The following is a 25,922-nucleotide window of genomic DNA, read 5'->3' as shown; positions in this document are numbered from 1 at the left end:
CAAGGAATTTCTGATGCGTGCACATGTGAACAACCAGTATGCAATGAAGCAGTTTCCAGTAAATGGTTCTCAAGACTTCAGAGCCGCTGCTATACAAAAGTCTATTGTTCATATGCAGGCTCCGCCTCCCTACCCTTTCATTATAAAAGCACAGATCACAACAGTGGCATGTTTATCTTAGCAGGGTGTTAAGTCCTACCAACTGAGTCACAGCCGCTGGTTTAGGATTAGAAATGGGTTTACACCAGCTATTCTGAAACATCCAAAATGCAGGGCAAGGCATGTGTACAATGTCAGTGCTCAGGCAACAGTTTTAAGAAGGTAAAATGTGAATAGGCTGAGTCTGAACCAGATAAAAGCACTTTTTTATAAGAGAATGAATACAAGAAAACTCTGGTGGAGAAACGGGGAGTTGTTTACGGGCAGCTGTCAGCCTGGAGAGGCTGATCTCCTTAACTGTCCTCTGCAGAGAGGTCGGCTGCTACACAGGGCAGGGGCTTACCTTCAAAATGCTTGAATCTCTCCCTAGGCTAGAATTATCTGTGAACACCCTCATAGACATGTTCATGCATTGAAAGCTCCAGCCAAGAGAGATGAAAATCTCAGGAGGTGAGTAACATCTATAAGTCCAACACTTAAAGGAACTGTTTCTCCAGCTTATAAAAATTTATGAGTGAGCCTGGACTGGCATCACATCATCCTATCCTAAATTGAGTCCTGCCTTTACTATAGAGATAATATTGGTTATTTGGATAGCTGGATTCAGCAGAGCAGACAAGTGTCCTGCGGGGAAAGTCTCCTACATGGTCCTACTGATAGAAAAGTCACAACTTCAGGCCTGCACCCTCTCTGCTCTTTTTCTATTTGGTCCTCCTTCTACCATGAGCTGGCTCCCAGCCCAGAAGACAAGGCATCTCTCCTCCTACCCAGGGATAGGTAGTGGAGCTGGAAAAGGGCCTCGTGAGATATTAAGAGCAGTGTTGAGGGGGGAGGGAGAGGGACCTTACAGCCAGCGAGGCTAAAAGTAGTGTAACGACCTGTGAGATGGGAACACAACCAGCGGTTTTCAGGTGACTCCCTTAAGAAGCAAAAAGTCTGTTGGCACTCAGGAGATGAGGTAAGGAGGGAGAAGCAGAGACATGAAGGCAGGGTGATGGCTAGGGAACAGCAAAGCAGTAAGGAAGGACGGCATACATCAAGGACATAAAGGAAGATTGAGACAGTTTGGTGCCTCCAGAGAAAGACAGAGGACATCAGCAGGTAGGATTCAGACAGAAGTGGCATACTGATGTCTATGCAGCCGTGCATGTAGAGCGGTCTTGGGAGAAAAGATGAAAGGACAGTATCAGTGGATACATTGCATGGTGGAAAAGGAGCAGTATTTGAAGGGAGAGAAGGGAAATACAGGAAATCTGGAAATAAGAGCTGAAATGCTGGAGGAGGGGGAGATGTTTAGACCTTTAGAGGCACACAGGAGCAACTCACGCTGCTGGAGCCCTTGGCACAACAAAAACTATTTTCCTCTGACTTTGTGGGCAAAATGAGTTCACTGACTGGCAACTCCCCTCCCACCCCCTTCCCAGGAGAAAACAGCTTCTACTGCTTGATCTGTTCAGCTCAGTATTACGGATCTCACATCCGAGTTCTGACCCTCTCTCAACATATAACAGCCTGTATTTTCTAAGGCCACCAACCACAGGTAACTGCACCTCAGTCCTTTCAGCTCCCAACCAGCACTCACCAGCATGGCATTGGCACAACCTCACAAACACCGAGAGAAGCCAGATGCAGTGTGACCCTTGCAGATTTGAGCACAGCCCTGAGGAGATGGGTGAGCTTACCCCTCAGTAAGGTAACTCCTAAAATCACAAACCCCCTATCAGGAATGGCTGGGCTTCGCAAGGCATGTGCGTCACATTTAGACATTCCTGCCTCAACTCCAAAATCAGCAGGGCGCCAACAGTGGTGAAGGAGGAGGGGAAGAACAGAGCAACATGGACAGGCTTTCACAGCAAGAAAGGAAACGCTGTGTAGGCAGCCTGGACCAAGCAGCCCTGAATTTTAATTTGCCCCTTTTTTTTCTGAAGGGGCTAACAAAAATGGAGAAGTCAGGCATTGGTCTGGCAGGTGGGAACACTGCAGGTATGTCAGGACAGGCTAATTTCCTGGCCGAACAGGACTTTGGAAAAAAAGAGTAGCTGCAGTAGAGTTAGACATGCCTGGGCATCTCCTAGGAATCAGCCATGCTTTCCTATGCCAGCTGCAAACTGTGAAAGATTTTTCCTATCATCTAGATCATTTAATGTTGCTCGATGCATCAGCCTTATGTTTTACAGGTACCACACTCTCCAGAGAAGTAATTTATTTCCTCAGGACACTCACACTGCTACAGCCCATGAAGAGTGTCTTCTGTGTGACAGCCCCAGAAGGTGGGCATTTGGGGTGATGGTAGCTTAGTCACAGGAGGCTCCTGACTGCCCCACAGTAGTCTCTGACAAGACAATTCAGGGCTCATGTGTCCAACAGGATGGATTAAATAGCAGCAGCATGGGTTCAACTGGCTGGGAGCCAGGTAGTTCTCTGTAGCTTACCAAGAAGGACATGCAATCTGCTGGCTTTGCCACAGGTAAGAGCTCCAGCACAAGCCAGAATACAAAGGTCTTTGTAGTACTGCTACAGCTCAGGACAACAGGCTCGGTCTTGATGTTCCCCTCTAGTACACCCGCAATGCCTTCACCATGGGAAAAGGGCAGGAATCAGCTTCATTTCTCCAAGTGGAAATATACAGATGCTGTCTCCACTCTCCCCTCTCCGCATCCTTGTGTTTGGAAGTATCCATGGGCAAGCACATGTCCTCTGCAACTCCTGCTCAGTGTCGGCTCCTCGGAGACCAGTGCCAGTTAGAGCCAGCTCTGAGAGCAGCTCTTGCAACACTTGCCCGTATTATGTGGCTGGCCAAACCATGGGCCAGCTGGCATATAAAAGTACTCATCCTTTCTACAGAGAGACTCAAGGGATACTGGGTACCATCAAGGAACTAATAAATTAAAAGCCTCCTAAGACAGAAAATCCTATGGTGAGTATTCTGGGTGTTGCGTTTTTTGTTTTGTTGTTGTTGTTAAAATAACTGCCTAAACAATATATTTAACCAGCAAAGAGTAAATAGGGAAATGATAATTATGAAGCACAAAACCCCCAAAGATTAGCCTCTGGTGCTATAATCTTTTAAGCAAAGGCTGCCCTCATTTACACTGAGAAAATAAACACAGGAAAATAAACGTGACGGGCTGTGGGATGGAGTCATGAATTTAGCCAGCCTCTTCTATCTCTCATTTTTGTGATCGCGCTCTGCAAGACATTTCAGTTTGGTGGCTGCAGTCTCCTATGCAAAAGCTAAGCCCAAATGCAGTGCACAGCTCCTGAGGCTCACTTAATCTTAGTTAGACTGGCAGAAAGAATGAAAGCGGTGTCAAGGGTGATACACAGCAGGCCTGCAGGAGCCACCCCGCTGCCTGGTACCAAAGGAAGAGTTCCTCAGCCTTATCAGATCTCCCTGGTAAAGACTCTGCACATTCCTAAGGAGGGGCTCAGGACCAGGCCGTTGGATAACCCAAAGCTCTGGGCAAGGGATGTGGAACAGGCCAAAATGTCTTTGATCAGTCGAAAGAAGAGGAAAAAAACCCTCCACAAAAAAACCCCACCATCCCCCGTTTGCTCTCCAACATTTGCTGCTAAGAGGACGTGACTGCGCTAGGAGTTAAGAATTCCTCCACAGCAGAAGTGCTGATCAGATAACATATCCAACGCTGCATTTTAAAAATAGCGTCCAGTTAATGCTGATTTTTTTAAAGCTGTGTTGTTATTACTGCTAATGTCAAGAAAGAGCACTAAAATAAAGGCTTTTATAACTGAGTGTGCTTTGCACTATCCTTGGTTCTTGCCTCTGCTGGAGCAGGTGATAATTATGCTCTTGTTTAGGATAAGCATTATTCTTAGATTTTCTCATTCATTTTTCCAGTGGTTTTAAACCTGTGATCTCAAACCGCTAGAATTTTGCAGACTGTTTCTAAGGGGTCCAAAACAGAAACAAGCATGTTATTACCAGCTGTAAATTTCTTCTGAATTTTTTTCACCTGAAAATTGCAAGGGTCCATAAACCTAAAAAGATTGGAAAAAGTACCACCAGTTTGGTTTATAAGCCTTGTAGAGGATTACAAACACTGCAAAACAAGAGTAGCATTGTGATCTGATTGAAAGTGTTTGCATGCTGAGCATAGTAGCCTGTAAAATAAAAAGCCAGTATTTTACTATCTAGACTTCCATTATAGAAGTGCCATTAACAATAGAGATTTAAAAGATTATGTTTTCTGCATAATTTCATTCAAGAAGATTATAAGACAAAAGAAGAAAATGAAAAGGCACATACTGGAATTTTCTCGAGTAGAAACTAGCTGTGACCTCTTTAATGCATTAAATGAATTAATGCATTAAAGCTTCCTCCCCTCACCCTCGAATATCCCTGTGGGAAGCAAAATTGTGCCATCTAGTGGGATTTAGACGCAGTCTTAGCTGTGCATTCCCACTAGACACTGCAGACACCCTACAGACCACCTCCACTTGAATAAGTTTACGTTATAGCATGGACTTTTTTTGATTCCACTTTGCTCCCAAGTTCAAATCCCTCCTCTGCTACAGCTGCAGGAAGGGTCTGCAGATGGCCTGTTCGCCCTGCCAGGCTTAGGGGCAGAGAGGACTTTGCGTGCTCAGAAGGGGAATATTCAAAAGCTCCGTCAGGACTTGGAGGATGGCCAGTGTGTCACGAACCAACAGGCAATGCAACTTCACAAGGGCAGGCTCTGAAAATAGGGGAAAGCAGGGGCAAACACGGCAGGGTTGGCTGGCTAGGGGGGAACTTTTCACTCCTTTAGCCGGGCAGCACTGGCAAGGTAAGATACATCCCACAAAGGCTGTTTTTTTCCAGAGGCTGGAGGAGGGGAAGGGAAGTTGCTTTTTTATTTATCTGCTAAATCCATGTTTCTTCTTGGCTTCTGAGTTGATGGGAAAGATGCGGGGAAATGATTTTCATGAGTACGACTTGGTAAATTTGAAACACCAAAGCCACGGGGCTCACCATGGATGAAGACTCTCCGGCTTGCCAAGCAGCCAGCAACCTTGGTTTGCTACGTTGCACAGCTATAGAGCTGGTGTATGCAGACAACACTGTAACACAAACAGTCTCATTTTCTAGTACCCTTTTGTAACCTTAGTTAAACAATAGGCCTAATATAGATTTCAGTACGATCTTTTAATCTTTGCCCTTTATGGATTAGTGTATCTTTATGCCAGACAGGCATTTCACTGCTTGCAATTTTTTTCTTCTGTGCTAGTGATAGGAGAGACCCATATAATGTACGACTGCAGCACTAAAATTGGTCCAAGTGTTGCAAGTGACTTACATACCTATCTAATAAAACCTGATAGATGTCCTTTGGGAGCACTCGTTAGTGCCTCAATCACAACAGGTGAATGAGTAACAACTCCATAAGGAGTTTTCAGTATCAGAAAAAGTAAAGTTCACTGGCCAATCCTCAAATAATTAACAAGTCTCTCCTCTACAAATGCAGTGAGAAGTGACCTTTTCCAACAAAACATAAGCTGTTTTCCTCCAACTGAAAGCATCCCATGGAATAATTGGATCAGCTCAGCACACCGGCAGACCTTTGTCTTGTATGAATCAACATGGAAAGGAATCTTAAGAATGTTTTGGTCATTTCTTTCGGATTTTTACTTCTCTTCACTGCTTATGGAGGACTCCAGAGTCTACAGGTAAGTGGAGCATCTCCCACTGGTTGGCAGGACAGCTGGCCTGGAAGGGCATCAGGCCAGCTGGTTGTGTGAAATCCGCTAGTCTTTCCGCAGTTTCTGTGAGAAAGGCATGCACAGTATTTTTCTGAGGTGGGTTAGGACATCAACTTGGTGCAGGTTAGTATCCCTCACCAAGATCCATGGCATTTACTAAATATTTTATTCTAGTACTTCTCAAATAGTTTGAACACTTGTGTCAGACAAGTGTTCTTTAGGTCCACTAAAGCTGTTTGAATGAAAACTAAATTTTTCTCAAAATTTTTCTCACAAACTGAGATTTTTCTCAAAATAATATATTGCAAAATGGAAAACAAATTCCATTTCTGGAAAGGGCTTGTTTTGAAGATATCTAAATTTCTATAATTTTATTATTATTATACAGCAATGTAAAATAATAAAAAAGTACGCCCAATCCATGAAATAATTTAAGTATAAAATAATACAATAGTTCCTGGCATCAGGATATAACATAATAATAAAAAATATTATTTTAAATCAAAGGCAGCTGTGGCTTGTATTGGCATTAATATCTTAAAACACAGTAGCAGAGATGATGGGTTTCTAGAATGACTTGAACACTCAGGATGCCACCAGAGCTGGCTTGTTTAGCATAGCCAAAATAAAAGACTGAGAGTTACTGTTGCTAGCTATGAATACTTCAGATTAGATAAATACAAGGAGGAACTTCTCAGACTAGAAGACTCTGCTGGTCTAATGACAAATAAATGGATATAAGTCATCCATGGGCAACTTTAGGCAGGATATTAAAAGATGACCCTGATCAATTGAGTCAGATTTTCCCACTGGTGTGGGAATCTGTATGCTTTAAAGGTGCAGCTTGATATCTAACATGATGCACTTGTTTGCAATAACAAGAGGTTGACCTCATTTCAGGGAGAGGTCCCTGCTAGCTCTGTACATCTCTGTCTTCTCCTCTCCTTGAGCAGTTTCTGTTCTGACACTGTCAAATTCCGAGGTCAGGGAAGTTCTGCAAAAACAGTCCCAAAAATTGATGGAGATGTTATGAGCTGGGCAGACTAACAAGGTGGGGGAAGATAAACCCAAGAAGCCGCGAGTCAGCCCCACCATCTGAAATGGTACACGCTCAGGTTAAGTGCTGGAATGAGCCTCAGGTTAAGTGCTTTATGAGCTTCCCCTAACGCTGCAGGAGGGAGTGGTGCTGATTCATGAAGTAGTCCTCCTCTCTCTCCATTTTGTCTTGGTGGTTAAAGAGGACTTGCTGAGACACAATCAGAAGTAGGTTATTTTATTGTATTGTAGCCTGCAGGACAAGCATTAAAAATTTGCATCATTTATTTCAACAATACCCCCCAAAAAAACCACCCAAAAAACCAACCAGTAATAATTAAGCTAATCATACGATTTTGGAGGCCTGGCTCCTAATTTTTGGAAGCTGTAGCTGACAAAACCAGGCATGTGGTGTTTCAGAAATAGGACCTCAGTGATCAGGTAGCCTCTTTGCCTTTTTACAAAACAACCATTCTGATCCTCAAATACGTTGGCACTGCTCAACAGAGAACCTCCTCCCATCACTGTCCTGACGCTTGTCTCTCGCCCAGGGTGCTGCGCGGCTGCCGCCATGGTCCTGCACGGCCGGACCACGCAGCCACTGCAGGGCTTGGAAGTGTTCGGTGCAGCTACCAGCAGCCTCGCTCTCCTCCAGCGCTCACCAGTGCTACCCCCCAGCATCTATTCCCCCTTCCAAAATCGTACTGGATCACGTCAGCTTTTAATGAAAACAAACAGGAAAATGTTGATAAGCAGCATCTTGATCTTCTCATTGCAACTTTCACAGTATCAAGACAAGAGGAGAACTATTTTGAGCATGAAATATAAAACCTATTTAGATCAGTAAAATGTTATTCCTCCCTTGTGAAAATGTGGGTGAATCAATTCCTTCCAAATACAAACGGCTGCTGTGAGCATATTAGGATATTTGGACCTTGGCCTCTGAAGAATTTAGAAATTATCAGACCTGTAGTTTAAAGCAAAGAATCTTCCACTGTTGCTAAGTCAGCCCTTGCAATGCAGATCTGAGGATATCCCTGCCTGAGACAAAAAGGGAAGGCCAAGAAAAGAGGTTATCCTTCATTCAGCTTGCTTTCAAAGACAAACTCAAACGAATTACATTAAATAATCTAAAGTCTGACTTACCAGAGCTTTGAATCTGAGCAATCGTCACCTGGTTCTGTATCATATTTTCATAAATGGGCTATCATTGTGAGGAAAACCATAAATCCATAATCAGGCTGCTTTGGGGAAAGGAGACAGTAATACCCAGCACCAGCTTCCATGTCTCTCTATTCTGCCTGAAGCCACTCTCTGTTCACCATAGTAACATATGCCTGTGATAAAATGTGTCTCAGCTGCTGTTTTTGTCCATGCAGAGCAGTCTCCACTCAGAAGAAGGCCTGGGCGTTGCTTCCCTAAGTGTTGTCTATGCTGCACTCATCTTATCGTCCATGTTCCTCCCTCCAATCCTCATCAAGAAGCTGGGCTGCAAGTGGACCATCACAGGCTCTATGTGCTGCTACATTGCGTTCTCCTTAGGGAACTTCTACGCTAGCTGGTACAATTTAAATACTTTAACCCTGTCTATTGTGTTTGAACAAAATCAGTAAGGATAAAGTTCTTTCTTCTTTTTCTTCTCAATTTCTACTCTAACTCTGTGTTGCGGATTTTAAAGTTGGATGCAAAAGGTGTTACCTGCAAGAAACAGGGATAAATAAATCCAGTAGCAAGTGAAGCAGAGAGGTGAAAATGTGCAAATGTGCAAAAAGCCAGACTGAATGCATCTATCCGCCCACCTGAAGCTGCTTCTCTAACTCATGTGTGTAGCAGAGATTTCCCTTCAGAGAAGAAAAAACATCAGAAGTTTCTTTTAAAATCCAGAGGACTTTTAGGACTGTTTTTGAAAAGATTGGTAAGGGAAGGCTCTCTTCCTGCCGGTGGCTCTGGGAGCAGAGGATGACAGGAGAAGGCCAGCTCCTGCCTTGCCCTTTCGGAGGTGGCTGAACAATTTACCTCTGCTCTCCAGTGACAGGGGACCAACTCTGCAGAGGAAAGTTGTTGTGATCCATCTTCTGAAGCGCAGCTGCAATTTAATTCTCAGTTACAAGAGGATAGGGCACATGAGCACAGACCTAGCCAGCCTAGCCCAGACCTAGCCCCTGGACACAGCTGGGAGAGCTTGCACATCCTAAACTTCGTAAGACCGTCTCTTTCTTGGTTCCATGTAGTAGATTTATTGAATCACACAAAGGATAAATCTATTTCTTTGATGTCTATTTTTGCCTCTGAATCTTTGGGCAAATGATTATTATGCTAATGGTTGATAACTATGCTAAATAAAGTGGTTTTTGGCAGGTACACACTAATCCCTACCTCTGTGATCCTGGGCTTAGGAGGAGCACCACTCTGGTCTGCGAAATGCACTTACCTCACCATTGCTGGCAATTCATATGCTGAGAAAGCAGGAAAAAATGGGAAAGACATTATCAACCAATACTTTGGGGTCTTCTTTCTGATATTTCAGTCCTCCGGCATCTGGGGAAATCTGATCTCATCCTTGATATTTAGCCAAGCTTCCAACAAAGGTAAAATGTATTTAAAAAATCTTGGTGCTTCTCTCTATAAACATCAGCTAGTTCTAGATAGTTAAAAGGTAGATTTCTGTAGCTGAGCTAGTGACCCTCAATTGCCTTCATAGTCTGTGGAACAGGCATTTCAGATATGACTTAGCTCATCTGAAGGTAGATGTCTGAAATAGATGGGCCAAATTGCCCTCTGAAAGTGACTATTTTCTATCAACTCTTCATCAGCTATAAAGAGAGTTCAGACAACTAGCTCAAAAATAGATGTCTACTGAATTCCTTTTGAATTCCACCCCTGTGTTGTAAAGCATAGATAGGCTGCTGGCAGTGACAGTCTTTCACATCTGACTTCTATTTAAAGTGGATTAAAACAAAAGGCAAAACACTGAAGCAGCCTTTTCACAAAGCTTGTAGTGTTGGATTAATTTGCTGTTAAACATTCAAGGTTAGTCAAGCTGATGCTGGTGCTTGCTGAAAATGAGTGCTTTACAGAATTGTCAAGAAGAAATAGAAGTAGCTGTTGGCAGGAGTCTGCATGCCAGGGCTCCTCTGCTGTATTTCAGGCTCAGACAGGAGATGCCGATGTAGCTTGAAGAAATCACTCAACAGCGTTGCCCTCATGTCCCATCCTTGTAATTGGTGTAAGCTTTAAAAGGGCAGTTGTGAAGATAAAATAATACTTGGACGCCACCTTAGAGATTCAGAGTGCTACAGTGTAGTAACATTGCAGTCTCCTGTCCACTCCCTATCCTGTCAAAGTCAGAACAGGATGGACATGGAAGGAGCTTTCCATATACGCTGCTACTATGAATAGCAAGAAGTTACTTCTCTTCCCTGGCTCAGTTAAACGGTATGTCCTCTGGAGGGTATTCAAATAGGTATTAGGTTAAACCTAAATGTCAGTGAGCTGGCGTCGGGTTTTAATCTTTGAATCCGTGGGTTTATGGCACGGTAGTTGTCACAAGGTGCGATACTTATGGAGAATCATGCTTCCTTTAAACTCAAGCAACTATAGATGAAACACCATCAAAGCAGAATGCTAAAGGACTGTATCAAGTGCAACTGAGCCCTGCTGACCTGATCGGTAAGCCACACGATGTCTCAGGAGGGAACGGCCGTTCTGGTTTCATTTGCTGGGCAGAGGCTGTGGTGCAGCTGTGGGGTCTGCACAGACTACAATCATTTTACTCTCTTCTGCCTCACAGCACACGTCATGTTAAGTGACGTTAATAAGAGGATTAAAATACTCTTTTTCTATCTTGTAAATCCTCCCCTAGTTTCACATCTGAGGACGTTCCTCTAAATTCTAGTGAAACTCTAACTTTTACTTTTTTTTTGTATCAGTTACATTGGATTTCAGCAAATGCTGTGCTCCTGGGAGGTGTGCTATGAACAGCTCTCAAAGCCAAAGGCCTTGCATATCTTCACAACAGTGATGAGCAGTCATACTATAAGCTTCCCAACTGTGACTTCTCAGTGAGACTCGGCTTTAATCTAGAGGGAGCTTCTTGCAGGGGCTAAGGGTCTCCAGGCACTCACTTCTTTTCCTCTCGTCTGACAGTGCAGTGAAGATATCCACCCATATTGTCCATACACTTAAAATGTATAATTTCACTGAGCAGTCAGAAAGATATGGTATGTATCTGCAGAATCAAAATGCATAACATTCAGACACGTACGTACACTTGACATATTGCCTGCATCACTGCATCCAGACAGAGCAAGGCAAGCTACACCATGAGGTAATACTACAACAGAAGACAGTAATCAATGTAAATTACAAGAGTCATCCTTTCTCACTCATCAATATTGCAGCCTTATTTCCAGAGGAGCAGAGCAAACCCTGCCTTGCAGCTTCCGTATCACTAATTGCAGGTGCGTCTTCATCTTCAGATGATGCATGAACTTACACACTGCCACACTTTGCTAGTGTGACTCACCTTTTACATATGGTAATTTTGCTGAGGGTCTGTTTGTTCAAAACTGTGCAGCAGTAGCCACTGGCTATAACAAGGTAATGACTTTCTTTATGTTACTAAGTTTTATCTGATGTTGAACCTAAAGTTGTTTATGAAGCTAGTTAAACAGCTGATTCATGTTGCAGCAGCTTTGATTGGAAGCAATGGTGAAAAACACACTAAAAGTAGATACACAATACCCTAACTGAAAAATTACAGATCAAGTCCTGTTTAAGGAATCAGCCAAGGTACACTGTATTGCCCTTTATTATGCTTGGACCAGTGACAAATTCTGCAGTGAAAGCATTGAAATAATTGTATGGTTTTTTGATCAGGCTCACACTTTGGGTTACTGGAGGAAGTGGGCACGGTGTCGTGGTGACGCACAGGGTGTGTGGGTACACACATGTGTGTGGCTTTGACACATGCCCAGCACAACACTGATGAGATTGAACAAAGCAAAGGTCTTACTCCAAAACCTGCCAAACTGTTCTAGTTTCAAGTATGTTCTCAAAGAGTAATAAAATAATAAAGCCAGGAAAAGCTGATTTCTTGGAAGACTGCATTAGTGGACAATCGTAATATGAATTTATAAAACAAAAAGATGTCTCGAGGTGGTTTCCATTCCTATAACATATACAGAAATTACCTGGAGAGGGATAATGTGCTCTGGCTGTAAGACCTGAGGTACATCAGTTCAGTGGTGGTGTAAACTGAGAGACCTGACTTGTGGGCTATTATGATTAAGAGGTACAGATACACACTGGAACTTTAAATACTGCAAATTGAGCTTGGATTCAGATTTCAGCCTCTGGCTTTAGTCCATGTCTCCATGTAAACAACAATTCGGTGTTCTGTCTTGAGCGACTGATTCTGTTAAACCAAATTTTTGTGTGTTAAACTGGGATTCTGAAGTTAAACATCTCTAATCAGGAAGGATTTGAAACCACAACCAATCACCGAGCGCTAGATTCCCTCCTCCTTATATACTTACATATAGCGTGCATTCATCTGATCTCTTCCCTGTCCTGCCTTTCTTTTGGTTCTTACTGAATTAGCGGAAATCTCAGAAGAAAACCTGGCATGCTGTGGAGCATATGACTGCATGACTGATACCACTAACACCACCGGGTCAGCAGAACCCTCCAACTCCTTAATCTACACTCTGCTAGGGATCTACACTGGTAAGTAATCCACACAATCTTTAATGAATATCACTGATGGGGAACCTACTACTTGTGAAACCTAGCATGACTTTGCAGATTAAGTTTCCAACTTCCTCCTTCAATCCAATTTGCTAAAAGGAAGTAAGATATGCGAGAGCTGTAAACAATTCCTTCCTAAATAGTTTCAAATGCTTTGTGCCAGTGCCGTATCATTTTTGTCTAACAGAGCAAGACATTCTTTACACTTCTCACCTGGAATAAAGCTGAAGCCCAGTATGGTGTCAGTGTTGCTCTAAAGACTAGAATCAAAAGTATGCCCACATAGCAGTTAGAGGATTGCAGCAGCTTATCCAGTTATGCATGAGGTATAGTTTTAAATTCACTATCTTCAGGATCAGCAATAGTGAACTAGTTACTGATGGCATTGGGCAGATTTATATATGCATGCAGAGGTCCAAGATGCTAAGAGCAGCCCAGCTAGTGGTACTTGAGCTCACCAACTTCTAGTCATCTGGGGATGCCTATCAGAACTGGCTGGTGTCCCACCACGTGTAAAACAGATTTAGCACAAGAACTGCACTGTCATTAGAGGTGGACCTGAACCACAGCTCCCAGAACATGCAATCATTTGGGGGGAGGTTTTTGGATCCCTGCTGAGATTTTACAACTTCAGTCAATTCTCATCTGTGATGCTTGAATTATAATACCTTAGTGTGAAAGGCGAAGATAAAGAGAAGCACTAGGCGAATTGGCATCTCTCCCATTCAGTAACTACAGCTGCTATAGACCTTCCTTGCATACGGCTAGAAAGGAATCAAAGTCAGGGAAGGCTGATGCCATCAAAAATCGGAAAGACAAAAATAGATATGCAAAGATTCATTCAGTGAGGAAAGTTCAAAAAGTATCCAGCTCAAAACAAGTTCTTCTCTGGATAAAGGGGAAGTATCTGGCAAGGCAATATGTCACCTTAGCTCTATTAAAATATCTTTGCAGTCTCTGTACATAGATGTACTCCCTATGCTGAGACAGATGCATAGAATTTGTCATACGCTCAGACAGAGAGTATGTGATCTGGTCAGAGCCAGCCCTCACCAGACAAGTGCATCGCAGCAAACCCTCCCTCCTTCCCCAACCTCCATTCCTAATTGGTGAGAAAATGCAAAGAATATCCCCCCATTTCCCTTCCAGAGTGTGCTGGAGCTGATGCCTTTCTGCTAAAGGCAGGTTTGGTTCACAAGTTTAAATTTAAATTTGATGACTAACATATACAGCACTCCCTTAGGCTTTGCTCATGCAAAATGAATGCAACCCTGCTGTCTACTGACCCCGCGTCAGTAGGGTTTCATTTTTCTTTTAAGCTCTTAATAAAAGATATGTCTTTTCCTACCTCGAGGGAAACCAAATAGCTAAATATTTCATTCACAGACATTTTTTAAATGTCTCCTCTATTTGGTTGCTGAATACATATTTTACCCAGCTTGGGTGGAGACAATAATGGATGTCTTTTGTTGTTTAGTTTTCTCGAGGACTGTGGATGTTTCTATTTGTGTTCATACCAACCACTATTAAGCCATGCAGTTACTTATCTCCTATAATTGCTATTGATTCATTTGACATATTTGTTAGAATATTTGTCCTGTAAATGTGGATGTCCTGCTCTCGCCCATATAAGTCCTGCAATCAGCCCATAAGCACTAATGAACACGCTGGCAGAACCGACAATGACTTACATCATGAAGAGTTTACAGCTCAGCCACAGTGGAGAACCAGGACACTGGAGGATACAATTTCATTCTAGGAGACATGGATGAGAAATAATAAGCAATAAAAAATTGATGGCAATTTACTGTAAATCTGCTAATATATTTGGACATTAAAAGTTCCCAGAAAAGAGCATGCCCATACACAGTAGCATAGGAGCACATTAAACAGGCAATGTGGATGGAAAGAGGTGCCTGGTTCTCCTCTTACACTGAACTCCACTTGTTTCCATGGATGGATTTCTAGTCAGCATAAGTAAGAGAGGAAACATAATCATGCCTTGCATCTGTAACGAAGGAATCAGTTGTGAATCTGTGGCTGCTTTATGTATATTACGAGCCACAGTTACCTTCTTGATAACATGAAAAAAAATGGTATTGATTCACTCCACAAGCAACAAACCTAGACCGATACATACATGATCATTTTCTGATTAACCACCCCATGTATTCTTTCATATGCTGCTTCTGCTAGGGAGTTATAGGTTCAAAGCTGTAACTTCCATCTTTTTCAAGTCACCCAGAGTTGCTCACTATCATCTTTAAAATAGCACATATTCTGTACTCAAAGCATGGCTCTGAGCTGACCCCCCCCAAAAAAAAAGCAACATATACTGAGATCCAAGAGAGCAGTTCTACTTCTAGCCCTTTATTTTTCTTTCCATGCATTTGAAGGAAGATCCCCCCTAGCCATGAAAACCTTGGCACTGGAAGTGAATATTCCCCTCCTGTGTTGATTTAAAGTCTTTTGATAGCTCCCGAGGGAGCTGTTTCTGGCCAGCTCCCCGTCCCCGCGACCCCTGGCTTGCCCTGGAAGGGTGAGCGATCACCCTCTGCGGCCGTGCAGCTGGCCTGGCGGCTGTCACAACAGGCCAGTCACAGTTAAGCTGAGGGGATTTGCGAGGTGCGCAGCTGTATGCAGAAGATGTGAATGTAGATCAGGCCGCCTTGTTTACACAGAAATGGCCTTTACACTGCAGCGGAATCAGAGGCATCTGCCAAAACATCCCACAGAGAGCTAAGCACTAAGTCAGAACAATAACAGCAGCAAGCGACTTCCCATCATTCTTTCAGCATTCCTCATTTTTTCGTGAACTTTCTGTTTTGTTTTTGCAGCTAGTGGTGTGCTAGCTGTGTTGCTGATTGTTATATTTCTGGACCAGATCAAATCTGACCAAGCAGAGACTGAGAAAGAAGTACTAGAGACACCATCCTTTTGCTCTACGTTCCTAGCAACTTTCCAGCATCTTAAAGATAAAAGACAGTGTCTTCTAATCCCTCTGACAATGTACAGTGGGTTTGAACAGGGATTTCTTTCTGGTGACTACACAAAGGTATGGATGACAATGAAAATCTATTTCTGTCTGATTGGGTTTTGTGCCTTTGTGTCTTACTATTGCATCTAATCTATATTTACTTGTTAAATGAAGATGTTTTCAGTGGCGATTTGTGGTTTGCTAAATTACTGCTTACTTATACTTGAATGAACTCTGAGTGACATCTTCAAACAGGAGAGGCCAGCAGTAAATAGTCCCTTGGAACAGCCTTAAAAAGAACACTGTAGAGAGCTTAACTCACCAGTGGAGGCCACAGCAGAGACCTACAGGTTCAAACTCTTCAGCTTGTTGTAAATAACAAACTGGGAGAAAAGCCAGAAGTCTGCAAAGCTTTTATATCTTCCTTCCTTCTGGTTTCCCTAGAGTTTGTATAAGTGCAAGTCAGCACACTTACCACATATTTTAGTTTGAGAACCTTTACGGTAAGAGGGCAAACCCTCAACGTGGCTGGCTGAAAGCCCTCACCAGTCACTAGTGCAACAGGTCCAAACCCTGATGGACTGAAATGATCAAAACCACCTCTGCTCCTCCAGTTCCTCTACAAACCTAGACCCACAGCAGGTGTGTTCTCCAGACATTTGTTGAGAAAGCCTCCAAAGAAAAGGGGCAAACTTCCTGGGCTGCTTATTTGACACTTAAGCTTTCAAACCTTGCATATAAGCAGACGGAAGAGTGCACTTGCTGCTGTGTTTGAATGGATTGAAGGGACCACTCACTCCATGGCCATCTCCATTGGCTGTCCACTCTTATAGGTGAGGTCCTCTTCATTTCTTGGGAGCTGCTCTGTAATGACCATAGTGGTTACCGTCAATTTTCATCTCTTGGGCTATGAAGGGAAGGGCAGAAAATTTCTAATGCCACTTCCAGGAGTTTTATTTGCATAATGAGCAGTGCTCCGGTTTCTTCTCCTGCTTGTTACTGCTCTGTTTGCATGGCATCAGTCTGATTGGGAACTGGGTTAGGAATATTGCTGCTGAAGGCCAACTACATTAATATGCCAGGGACTTGTCAGCAAACTCTGTAGCTGTGCTCCTTTGATCTCATCCATGCTGGCTATTTACCAAATACTCAGGCTAAGACCCTCGAACCTTAGCTGCATATTTTCACTGAAGAAAACGTGTCACCACTGTCTCTTCTCTTCCAGACGTATGTGACCTGTGCCCTGGGGATACATTATGTCGGTTATGTGATGATCTGTTTTTCATCTGTAAATTCCCTCTGCTCTCTGCTCTTTGGAAAGATCTCTCAGTTCACGGGTAGAAAACTTCTATTTGCATTAGGTATGTAAAGGTCACTTGAAGGACTGATCACCTCATGTAATATATCAAATCCAGTGCTCCCCCCTTTGCATGCACTACAAAGGGAGAGCTCGCTGTCAGCTATCAATTAAAACCAAAGTCAATCTGGAGGCAAACTTCATTCATGAGAAGAGAGGCAGCACAGTTAACCACTGTATTGAGGTCATCGCTTTACATCACTGTGCTGGTTTTGGCTGGGGTAGAGTTAATTTTCTTCATAGCAGCTAGTATGGGGCTGTGTTTTGGATTTGTGCTGGAAACAGTGTTGATAATACAGGGATGTTTTTGTTACTGCTGAGCAGTGCTGACAGAGTCAAGGCCTTTTCTGCTTCTCACCCCACCCCACCAGCGAGTAGGCTGGGGGTGCACAAGAAGTTGGGAGGGGACAGAGCCAGGACAGCTGACCGCAAATGACCAAAGAGATAACCCACACCATATGACATCATGCTCAGCATATAAAGCTGGGGGAAGAAGAAGGAAGGGGGGACGTTCAGACCAATGGCGTTTGTCTTCCCAAGTAACCATTACACATGATGGAGCCCTGCTTTCCTGGAGATGGCTGAACACCTGCCTGCCGATGGGAAGGAGTGAATGAATTCCTTGTTTTGCTTTGCTTGCATGCGCGGCTTTTGCTTTACCTATTAAACTGTCTTTATCTCAGCCCACGAATTTTCTCACTTTTACTCTTCCAATTCTCTTCCCCATCCCACCGGGGGGGAGTGATCGAGCGGCTGTGCGGTGCTTAGTTGCTGGCTGGGGTTAAACCACGACAATCACTTTGCTGTTGGTGTAGTTCACCCTGCTTTTGAGGGTGCTGCCTACTCAGAAAATGCCCTACAGCTTTGATGCTTCACAGCTCTAATGCAACCGGTGATAAATGATCTTACAACACAGATGTTGAGGCCCACACTATACCTGAGAATGATTTCTCCATTGGGGTGAAACTTCCTCACCTTTATGGAGTGAAAACAACTGCGAACCTCGTGAGATACACTGTTGATTTGAGTCTCAGGGGATGGTGAACTTGGAATTTATGCAACCAGTCTAGGAATTTCAGGAAAATTTTTAAAGGTTGGCCTGGTGTCCTTTCCACTATTTGCTCTATAGGGAGAAAATTAAAAGAGAGAGTCATATGCCAGTGTGTCAGGCTAGAATAACTTGAGGGCCTCTGTATGGGTCAACAGCTTTCAGGTTGGCATGAGAAGAGTTTTGTATATTTAAGAACATCTTCCCCTCTGGAGAACACTGTTCCAATGAATAACAGAGTAATGGAGGCAGAAAAATACCAAGAAATATTTCATTTGTGTCCCTGTATCCGCTGAGGTATTCATACTGAAGTGTACTGATACCTTACTTCCACTACACAGTAACCTGTATTATTAGAAACTTCACTGAGTCAATGTGCATCTAGATATTCTAGGCATTTCCTCCACAGGAAATTTTAAACCTGGGGAAGTAAGAAGAAATTTAGAGTCCTTTATGCTACAGTCACTAGTTCAGAGATTCTTCTGTACGTGTCTGTCCTAGGTGTATGTCTCACTCTATGAAACTCTTTTTAGATTTTAAAAAATCCCACATAATAATTATAAAAAAAACCCTATAGTGTTAGTAATGCAAGACCTCAGAACCTCTCAGTTCTGTTTAATGGTCTTTGTACTCAGCCTGTAAAGGTGTTCCTGTGGGGGCAGGAATCAGTGACTCATTTACACTCTGCTTTCAAAAAGAAAGACAAAAGGTCACCAGACCCTCTAGATATCCTTAACTGTCTCCTCTGGCCCTGAAAGGAAACCTACGTTTAAGGACTAGGTAAGGAGAGCAGAAAGGTGCTTCCTCCCCCTTCCCACATGCCTCACATGATGACTGCAAGTCTTTCAGCAGCCCCTTCTCCTACTCAGTGGCAGCTCTTGTCCTTCGGGCCAACAGCCGTATCAGTGCCGAGGATCTCTCAGCTCAGGACACTGCTCAGAATTATTAATTGAAGCCTGCCAAAGGACTGCATTGTCTTGTATTTCATGTGATATCAACTCAGTCAGTGCAAATCTCAATGAACCAGAAAGATTTCAAGATTGCCTTGTGCTCTAGTTGGGGGAAGAATTTGGAAGTGTTGTCTATCGCTACCTGTCCTCTTTGTAATAGCAGTTATATTTCTCTTCTTTCTTTCTAAATCAACAGCCGCAGTTACAAACACCGCCTGTATAGTAGCACTACTGCTGTGGAAACCTCATCCTAAGCAGCTTGCCGTGTTTTTCGTATTCCCTGCTCTTTGGGGCCTATCTGATGCCATTTGGCAGACACAAACTAATGGTAAGTCCTGGTGACAATGAAATGAATTCTCTTGAGATATAAAAATCTGCATGTTTGTATTTATAAAACAACAGTGCATAAAAATGATAATGGGTTTAAGACAGCATCTAAAAGAAATATGTTAGCTCATTGGAAAGTAGAATAAATAAGAACAACTTGGGAATAAGAAAGTAAAATACTCATTAAACAAATTTTACAAGATGAAGAGAGAAGAACGCTGCAGAAGATGATAATGGATATTCAGAATAAATAATCTGGAGGAGTATAAGTATCTCAAAGAAAATTAGAAAACTCAGAAGAGTGATACCTTTAGTCTGTCTTTTGCAATAAAGGAGAGCAATCTGGATAAAAAATCAACTCAAAGCTCAGCAACAAAAGAAGCAGCAAATTGGCTGTTAGGAGTTATTAGAAAAAAATTGAAGGAGAAAACCACAGAGAGCAACATTACGCAACCAAGTAAATCCATGCAGTTCTGATTTGCTCCATTTCAAAAATCAAAATCAAATGTGATAAGGCATAAGAAGGCAATAAAAAGGAGCAGAGTCATGGGAAACTTCCACTTGAAGGAAGACTAACAAACTAGAACACTTTAGCCTGGACAAGTGATAAGTAAGGAAAGCAGTCAGTAAGATCACGAATAGTATGGAGAAGGTGATTAGAAATTCACTGTTTTTCTTAATAACAGAAGTAGTGGCACCAAATAAAGTTATCAGGCAGCAGGTTTTATAGAAATCTGTCGTGGTTTAATCTCAGTTGGCAACTAAGCACCACGCAGCCGCTCGCTCATTCCCCCCGACCCGGTGGGATAGGGGAGAGAATTGGAAGAGCACAAGTGAGAGAAAACTCATGGGTTGAGATAAAAAACAGTTTAATAATTGAAATAAAATGATTATAATAATAATAATATGATAATAATAATAATACACAAAGCAAGTGATGCACAGTACAATTGCTCACCACCCGCCGACCGATGCCCAGCCAGTCCCCAAGCAGCGGCCCCCCCGGCCAACTTTCCCCAGTTTATGTGCTGAGCATGATGTCACATGGTATGGAATGTCCCTTTGGCCAGTTTGTCCTGGCTGTGCCCCCTCCCAGCTTCTTGTGCACCTCCAGCCTTCTCAGTCAGTAGAGCATGGAAAACTAAAAAGTCCTTGGCTAGTGTAAGCATTACCTAGCAACAACTAAAACATCGGTGCATTATCAACTTTGTTCTCACCCTAAATCCAAAACACTGTACCAGCTACTAGGAAGGAAATTAACTCTATCCCTGCCAAAACCAGGACAAAATCAAAAGAAATGCTTTTTTCACACAATGCATAATCAAAGCATGGAATCCATTGCCAAAAATGTAAATGTTTTTAAGCTGGAATTACATCACTTCAGGGGAAAAGTTCTTGGGGGCTATGAAAGCCTGGTGGTCCAGAGGAAATCTCCAACTCAGAAAGTCCCTGTATCTTTGATTGCCAGAGTCAGGAGGGCACTGGGGGGGGAAAGATCACAGTATACTTGCCTCACTTCTTACACTCTTATCCTAGGAGTCTGTTACTGGAAGTATACCTTTGGACTTCTTATCTGATGCATTACAGTTGTTTTTATAATTTTATGTTCTACTGCTTTGTGATACAGTGCAATTGTTATGTACTGACAGTTCAGATAATGAGCTGATACAAACTGACTTCCGTAAGGGACTATTTAAACTTATCCCTCAATCAAAACTAGAGGAAGTTCTCTTACAGAGACTAAAGGCAGACTCTAAAGTGCTGGAGACGGCAAGAAAGAGCTATAGTCTGTGATGACTTGAAGTAAAGTCTGCTAATCACTGTCAATCACACTTTTTAAATCAATGCCATAGCCTGTGTCAGTAAGACAGTTACATGCTCTCCCATCTGCTCCCATATTTTGCCTCTTACTTAATGAATATTGTTTTCCTCTATCTCAAATTCATATTTGGCAGATGCCATAGAAATATGCATGTGACAGAACTAGCTCATCTGGGCCCACATCAGGTTATGTGTCTTGGCCTCCCTCCCTCTGGTCCCTCTGGTTGCTTGAGTAGCTTAGATGATTTCACTCACTAGATAAATTACCATGTTCCTCCTAGAAAGCAAAAGGGAAAACACCACAGTCCTCTGCCTCGCACCAACAGCGATCTCCTTTCCAGCATGTGTAGAGTCCCTCATTTACACACAAGGAAGTGACCAGCCAGACTTCTCTGCCCTTCCAGCAGCTCCAGCTCATATCCCTTAGATGAGAGCTAGTACATATGTCAAGCGACACCCTCTCATCTTCTGTCATCCCAACCCACAACCTTGTGCCTTTGGTACAATTTTAAATCAGTGCTCTCATTATTCAGATTCATGGAAGGACATCATCAGTGAGGATTTGCTCTCTCTGAAGTAAAGCTGTTCATTCATTTCCTGCTTCTTCAGCCACAGCCTTCCTGACTGTTCATCAGGCTCCTTCCCAACACTCTTGAGAGCCTTACCTTAGTCTCCCACTGGGATAAAGGACCTGCCCTTTATCCTGCTTTTCTCTTTTCCAGAAAGCCTTGCCCTCAGACACTTGTCTTCTTTCAGAATCACAGAAGGCTTGAGGTTGGAAGGGACCTCTGGAGGTCACCTAGTCCAACCCCCCTGCTCAAGCAGAGCCACCCAAAGCCAGTTACCCAGGACCATGTCCAGTCAGCTTTTTAATATCTCCAGGGAGGGAGACTCCACACCTTCCCTGGGCAACCTGTGCTAGTGTTCAGTAACCCTCACAGTAAAAAAAGTGTTTCCTGATGTTCAGAGAGAACCTCCTGTGTTTCAGTTTATGCCACTCACCCCTTGTCCTGTCACTGGACACCACTGAAAAGACCCTGGCTCCATCCTCTTCATGCATTTATATACATTTGAGATGTCTTTTGAGAAAGACTTCTCCTCGGTAAGGTCCCTGCATGCCTGATGAAGAGGCACCTGGTGCCCTCGTTGGGAAAAGGGGTAAGTACAGAGGACCTACAGAGGCTGGGAAGTGGCTGCAGTTCCCAGCCCCTGGATGAGGCATAGATGCTGGAAAAAGTTTTGTGCTTACTGGATGGCGAGTGAGCTTTGCAGTGCTGTGACAAGACTGACCTCTATTACAGCACTGTAACAGGTCATCTCCATTCCCAGATTCCTGCGGGATACTTGTGAAAATTTTACGTTTGTGTTAGCTGGGAAAAAAACAAATGTTCCTTATGCTTGAACAGTATCTTTTTTTGTCTGTACCTTCTTCACCTGTTCCATAGCTCCCAGTTATAAAATTATACAGAGTTTGCTTTGTCACATTGTCACACTGAAACATCAAGTGATGACATGAAACCTTAACAGAGAGGTGCAGTGACATTACTCCATAATGCTGCATCCCAGAACGGGATCTTCAGTTTGACATGCTCATTTAGGACTAAATCTCTTCTTCCCTTCACCAGTTTTATACAGATATACATCACATGAGAAATGCCCAGCTCCAAAGGCTATGAGGTGAGATAAGACCTCTAAAACAGCATTGAGGACCGAGGTCTGTGGTCCTTCCTTTGGCAAGCTCCCATGACAGCTGCTTGGGCCTCAGTAGATTAACCACTGAATAAATACAATGGCATTGTGCCGCATACTTAAGGCATTTTATGTTAATCGAAGATGGCTTACTTTGGCCTGCTGTGGATAGTTAATACTGGAGTTCCCCCTAGAGCATATATAGGCTCACAGTAGATGAGCCACTTCATCTTATAAAGGTTTCCTAACATGTTTGTGTATGTGTGTGGACACTCTCATTTATTTCCAGTGAAAGCTGCTTCATTTCAGAGTGTGTAGTGCCCTCTCTTGTCTAACCTGAACACAGATGCTATTATTACCCCCCTGGCAATAACTGCACTTGGGGCATAACAGTTGTGTAGCACAGAGCTATCGGGTAGACTACAGTAAAATAAAGTTCTTTCCAGGCCAACGTGCATCTTTAGAAAGGATACGAATCAGTCTGGAAAGTTTACAAACCTGGACTCAAATGATTTCCAGCGGTCCTGTTATATACCCATGCCTACTAGTACCAGGGGAAGGAGTGGGAAAACGGGCAGTGGTAAACAGGGAGGATAATTTCCATGAAGTGAGCTGCAAGAATTCAGAGCTAGCAGCCTCTCCACTCAGCCAGCCCGGCAGGTCCTGCTAAAGCTTCAGCCGGGCAACTTGCGCCACATTGCACTCGACAGTGTTTGCGATAAGGACAAATATCTAGGTTTGAGGCAAAACCACCATTGTGCTCCTATGTAAGTGCTAGCTAATACCACATATGCATCCTGGAAACTAGAACTTTCCTGCCAAGTCAGCCCTTCCTATAGCTGAACCTTGGACTAGATCCCCATCAATTCTCCCATTGTTTTGATCAAAAAAGAAGGCTTCAAAATAGCAAGGGAAAACAGGTATCAGCTGAAAGCCAGAATCTTTACACATCAGAAACAGTCCTGTATTAAACTCTCCTCACTAATCCCTTTTCAGAAGATAACACAGGGCATATCAGCAAAGTTATATGAACAACTTGTACTTGTTCAATTATTAGGCAAAACTATGAAGGATTACCAAATAATTCACACTACACTACACTCAGGCAGTTTAATGAACTAAGTCCATCTCGTGATGCACTTGTCCAGGTTTTCCATCATGTCTAAATTGAATCATTCAGTAAATGTCCTCTTATAGTCATCAGGAAGCAGTGAATTTTTACATACAGATGATGTCTCCCCCTTCTTAACAAAACTGAAGGGTTAGTTGAGCCTACCCAGACTTCTAGAGAACTTTGTACTCCTCTGTGCCTTTTGGCTGAATGTGCGTTTTTCAAACAGATGTGTTGTTAGATAGAGAAACGGATGAGAAGAGTCAAGGTTCGTGATACTTCTCCCCTTCCCCCTCTGCACACCTCAACTGAATCAGTGGAAACACCCGCTTCTTTATAACCACTGATGCTAGCTCAGCACCCAGGAAAGCAAGCTCTCTCCCCTTCCCTGTGTGCCCAACCAGTCCGACCTGGAGGCTAGGAAACCCTCCCTGACTCCCATTTGTGGGTGTGCAGCTGACTGAACTCAGTGGGAGCTTCCCAGTGAACACGACTGCATTAGGATGATCAGTTCAACTAAGTCTCTATGTCAAGCAAGTTTTCCAGTTGCTGTCCAGAAGTTCTGCATGCATCAAGGATATTCTTTTTGCCAACCCATCCAGGAGCTGAAAATTTGAAAACCTGGTTATCTCAGAGAGGCAAATCTCCTTTCCATATTAAATCTGAGCCCAGTTGTAGCGCTCTCCTCGACTTTCTGATTTAAGTGGTTTGGGTCAGTTTGTTTCTCTTAACTTGGCAAGTATGAATAGCACACGTTGCTACCATTGGCAACACCGTGCAAGCCTCACGTGGGGGCTCCCTAAGGCCAAGTTCTTGTGAAAACAAGGGACACGCATTTCACGTGAACAGTCTCTGCATGTTCTTAGGCGGGTGAAAGAAATGGTTTGAAGAACAGGTAGGCAGTACACGCAGGGTCCATGCAGGTTCCCCACAAAAGTGGTGAAGGATGGCAGCAGGGAGGTCCCTATGGTTCTTTGATCCTTTCTACCCCACATTGAAAGAGCAACTCGGTCCTTAAGGACCATGTCCCTAGACAAAACTGACTGTTCTTTGAAAGCCTGTAAGGACTTGGTACAACCTTATCAATAGAGAGAGACTCTACAGTGTCAAGGGCCATTCCTGGCCATCTCTTCTTCCTCCTTACTTGTCAGTGCAAGAACCTTCCCTTTTGTGGCTGATAATTTGAAAAATAAACTTCCTGACATCTCACTTCAATAGAGCCCATCCTTTCTTCCTTCCTCCCATTTTCTTTCCCTTTTTCTCTGATATTCTCTGTCATTTTTGCTCTGATATTTGACTTGTAACAATCCACAGGAGCACAAAAATGTTTTAAGACAAAGCTTGTATTTTCCTTTCTCTAACATTTATGAAGGATGGTCTATCTTCCCCATTGTGGTCTATTTATTCCCTTTGCAGAAAACACATGGTTTCAGACTTAATCTTCATGAGCTGTGTCTCTCCTTCCTTCTAGGACTCTATGGCATTTTATTTGAGAAGCACAAGGAGGCTGCCTTTGCCAATTACCGTCTCTGGGAATCATTTGGATTTGTCATTGCCTTTGGCTATAGCACCAAATTACAAGTCTACATCAAACTGTATATTTTATTGTCTGTGCTTGTGTTGTCTATGGTGACGTATGGAGCGGTTGAATACCTCGAAGCTAAGAGCTCCCCTGGAACCCCTACTGCTACAAAGAAGGAAAATGTAGGACCCCTCACCGAGGAAACGGACATGTAATCCAACAGGGTCAGAGCGATGGAGGCAAAGCAAACCGGCCAGCTCCTACAGGCATGTCTCCAAGGGTGTTCCAACATGTACTGTCTCCAGAAAGGGGGTAAAGGAACAGATTTCAACGCCAGTATAATGCAAATGTCTTAGGAGTAAAAAACTCTTTTGACATCTCAGCTTTATAAGTGAAGATTATCTGACTTCACCCTTTCATACAGATGATGAACTAAATGTTTTCTCTTTTTTTAATTAATAAAGGTTTAATAAATGTA

The 25,922-nt window shown here is 43.2% G+C and overlaps 1 protein-coding gene across 17 annotated transcripts; it reads left to right on the top strand.

Annotated features, from left to right (window-relative positions):
• The first annotated feature begins 543 nt into the window (after nt 1-543).
• Nucleotides 544-25,922, top strand: UNC93A (unc-93 homolog A). 17 transcript variants are annotated; one of them, XM_076333989.1, is made up of 13 exons: nt 548-609; nt 1,584-1,699; nt 2,337-2,626; nt 2,718-3,076; nt 5,625-5,826; nt 8,274-8,455; nt 9,253-9,482; nt 10,486-10,563; nt 12,496-12,621; nt 15,480-15,697; nt 16,845-16,980; nt 19,171-19,302; nt 25,394-25,922. In XM_076333989.1, exons 5-13 carry the CDS (start codon nt 5,740-5,742, stop codon nt 25,657-25,659), a joined length of 1,455 nt encoding a protein of 484 aa, XP_076190104.1. In that variant the 5' UTR covers nt 548-609; nt 1,584-1,699; nt 2,337-2,626; nt 2,718-3,076; nt 5,625-5,739; the 3' UTR covers nt 25,660-25,922. The 17 variants fall into 17 exon arrangements, with proteins under 17 accessions (XP_076190100.1, XP_076190104.1, XP_076190101.1 ...); XM_076333986.1 differs by having other exon boundaries at nt 2,322-2,626; XM_076333991.1 differs by having other exon boundaries at nt 1,584-1,852; nt 2,374-2,626.

Source organism: Aptenodytes patagonicus, chromosome 3 (genome assembly GCF_965638725.1).
Source record: "Aptenodytes patagonicus chromosome 3, bAptPat1.pri.cur, whole genome shotgun sequence".
NCBI classification, from domain to species: domain Eukaryota; kingdom Metazoa; phylum Chordata; class Aves; order Sphenisciformes; family Spheniscidae; genus Aptenodytes; species Aptenodytes patagonicus.
Note: the sequence above shows the minus strand (reverse complement) of the source record. Positions and strands in the feature narration are given on the sequence as shown.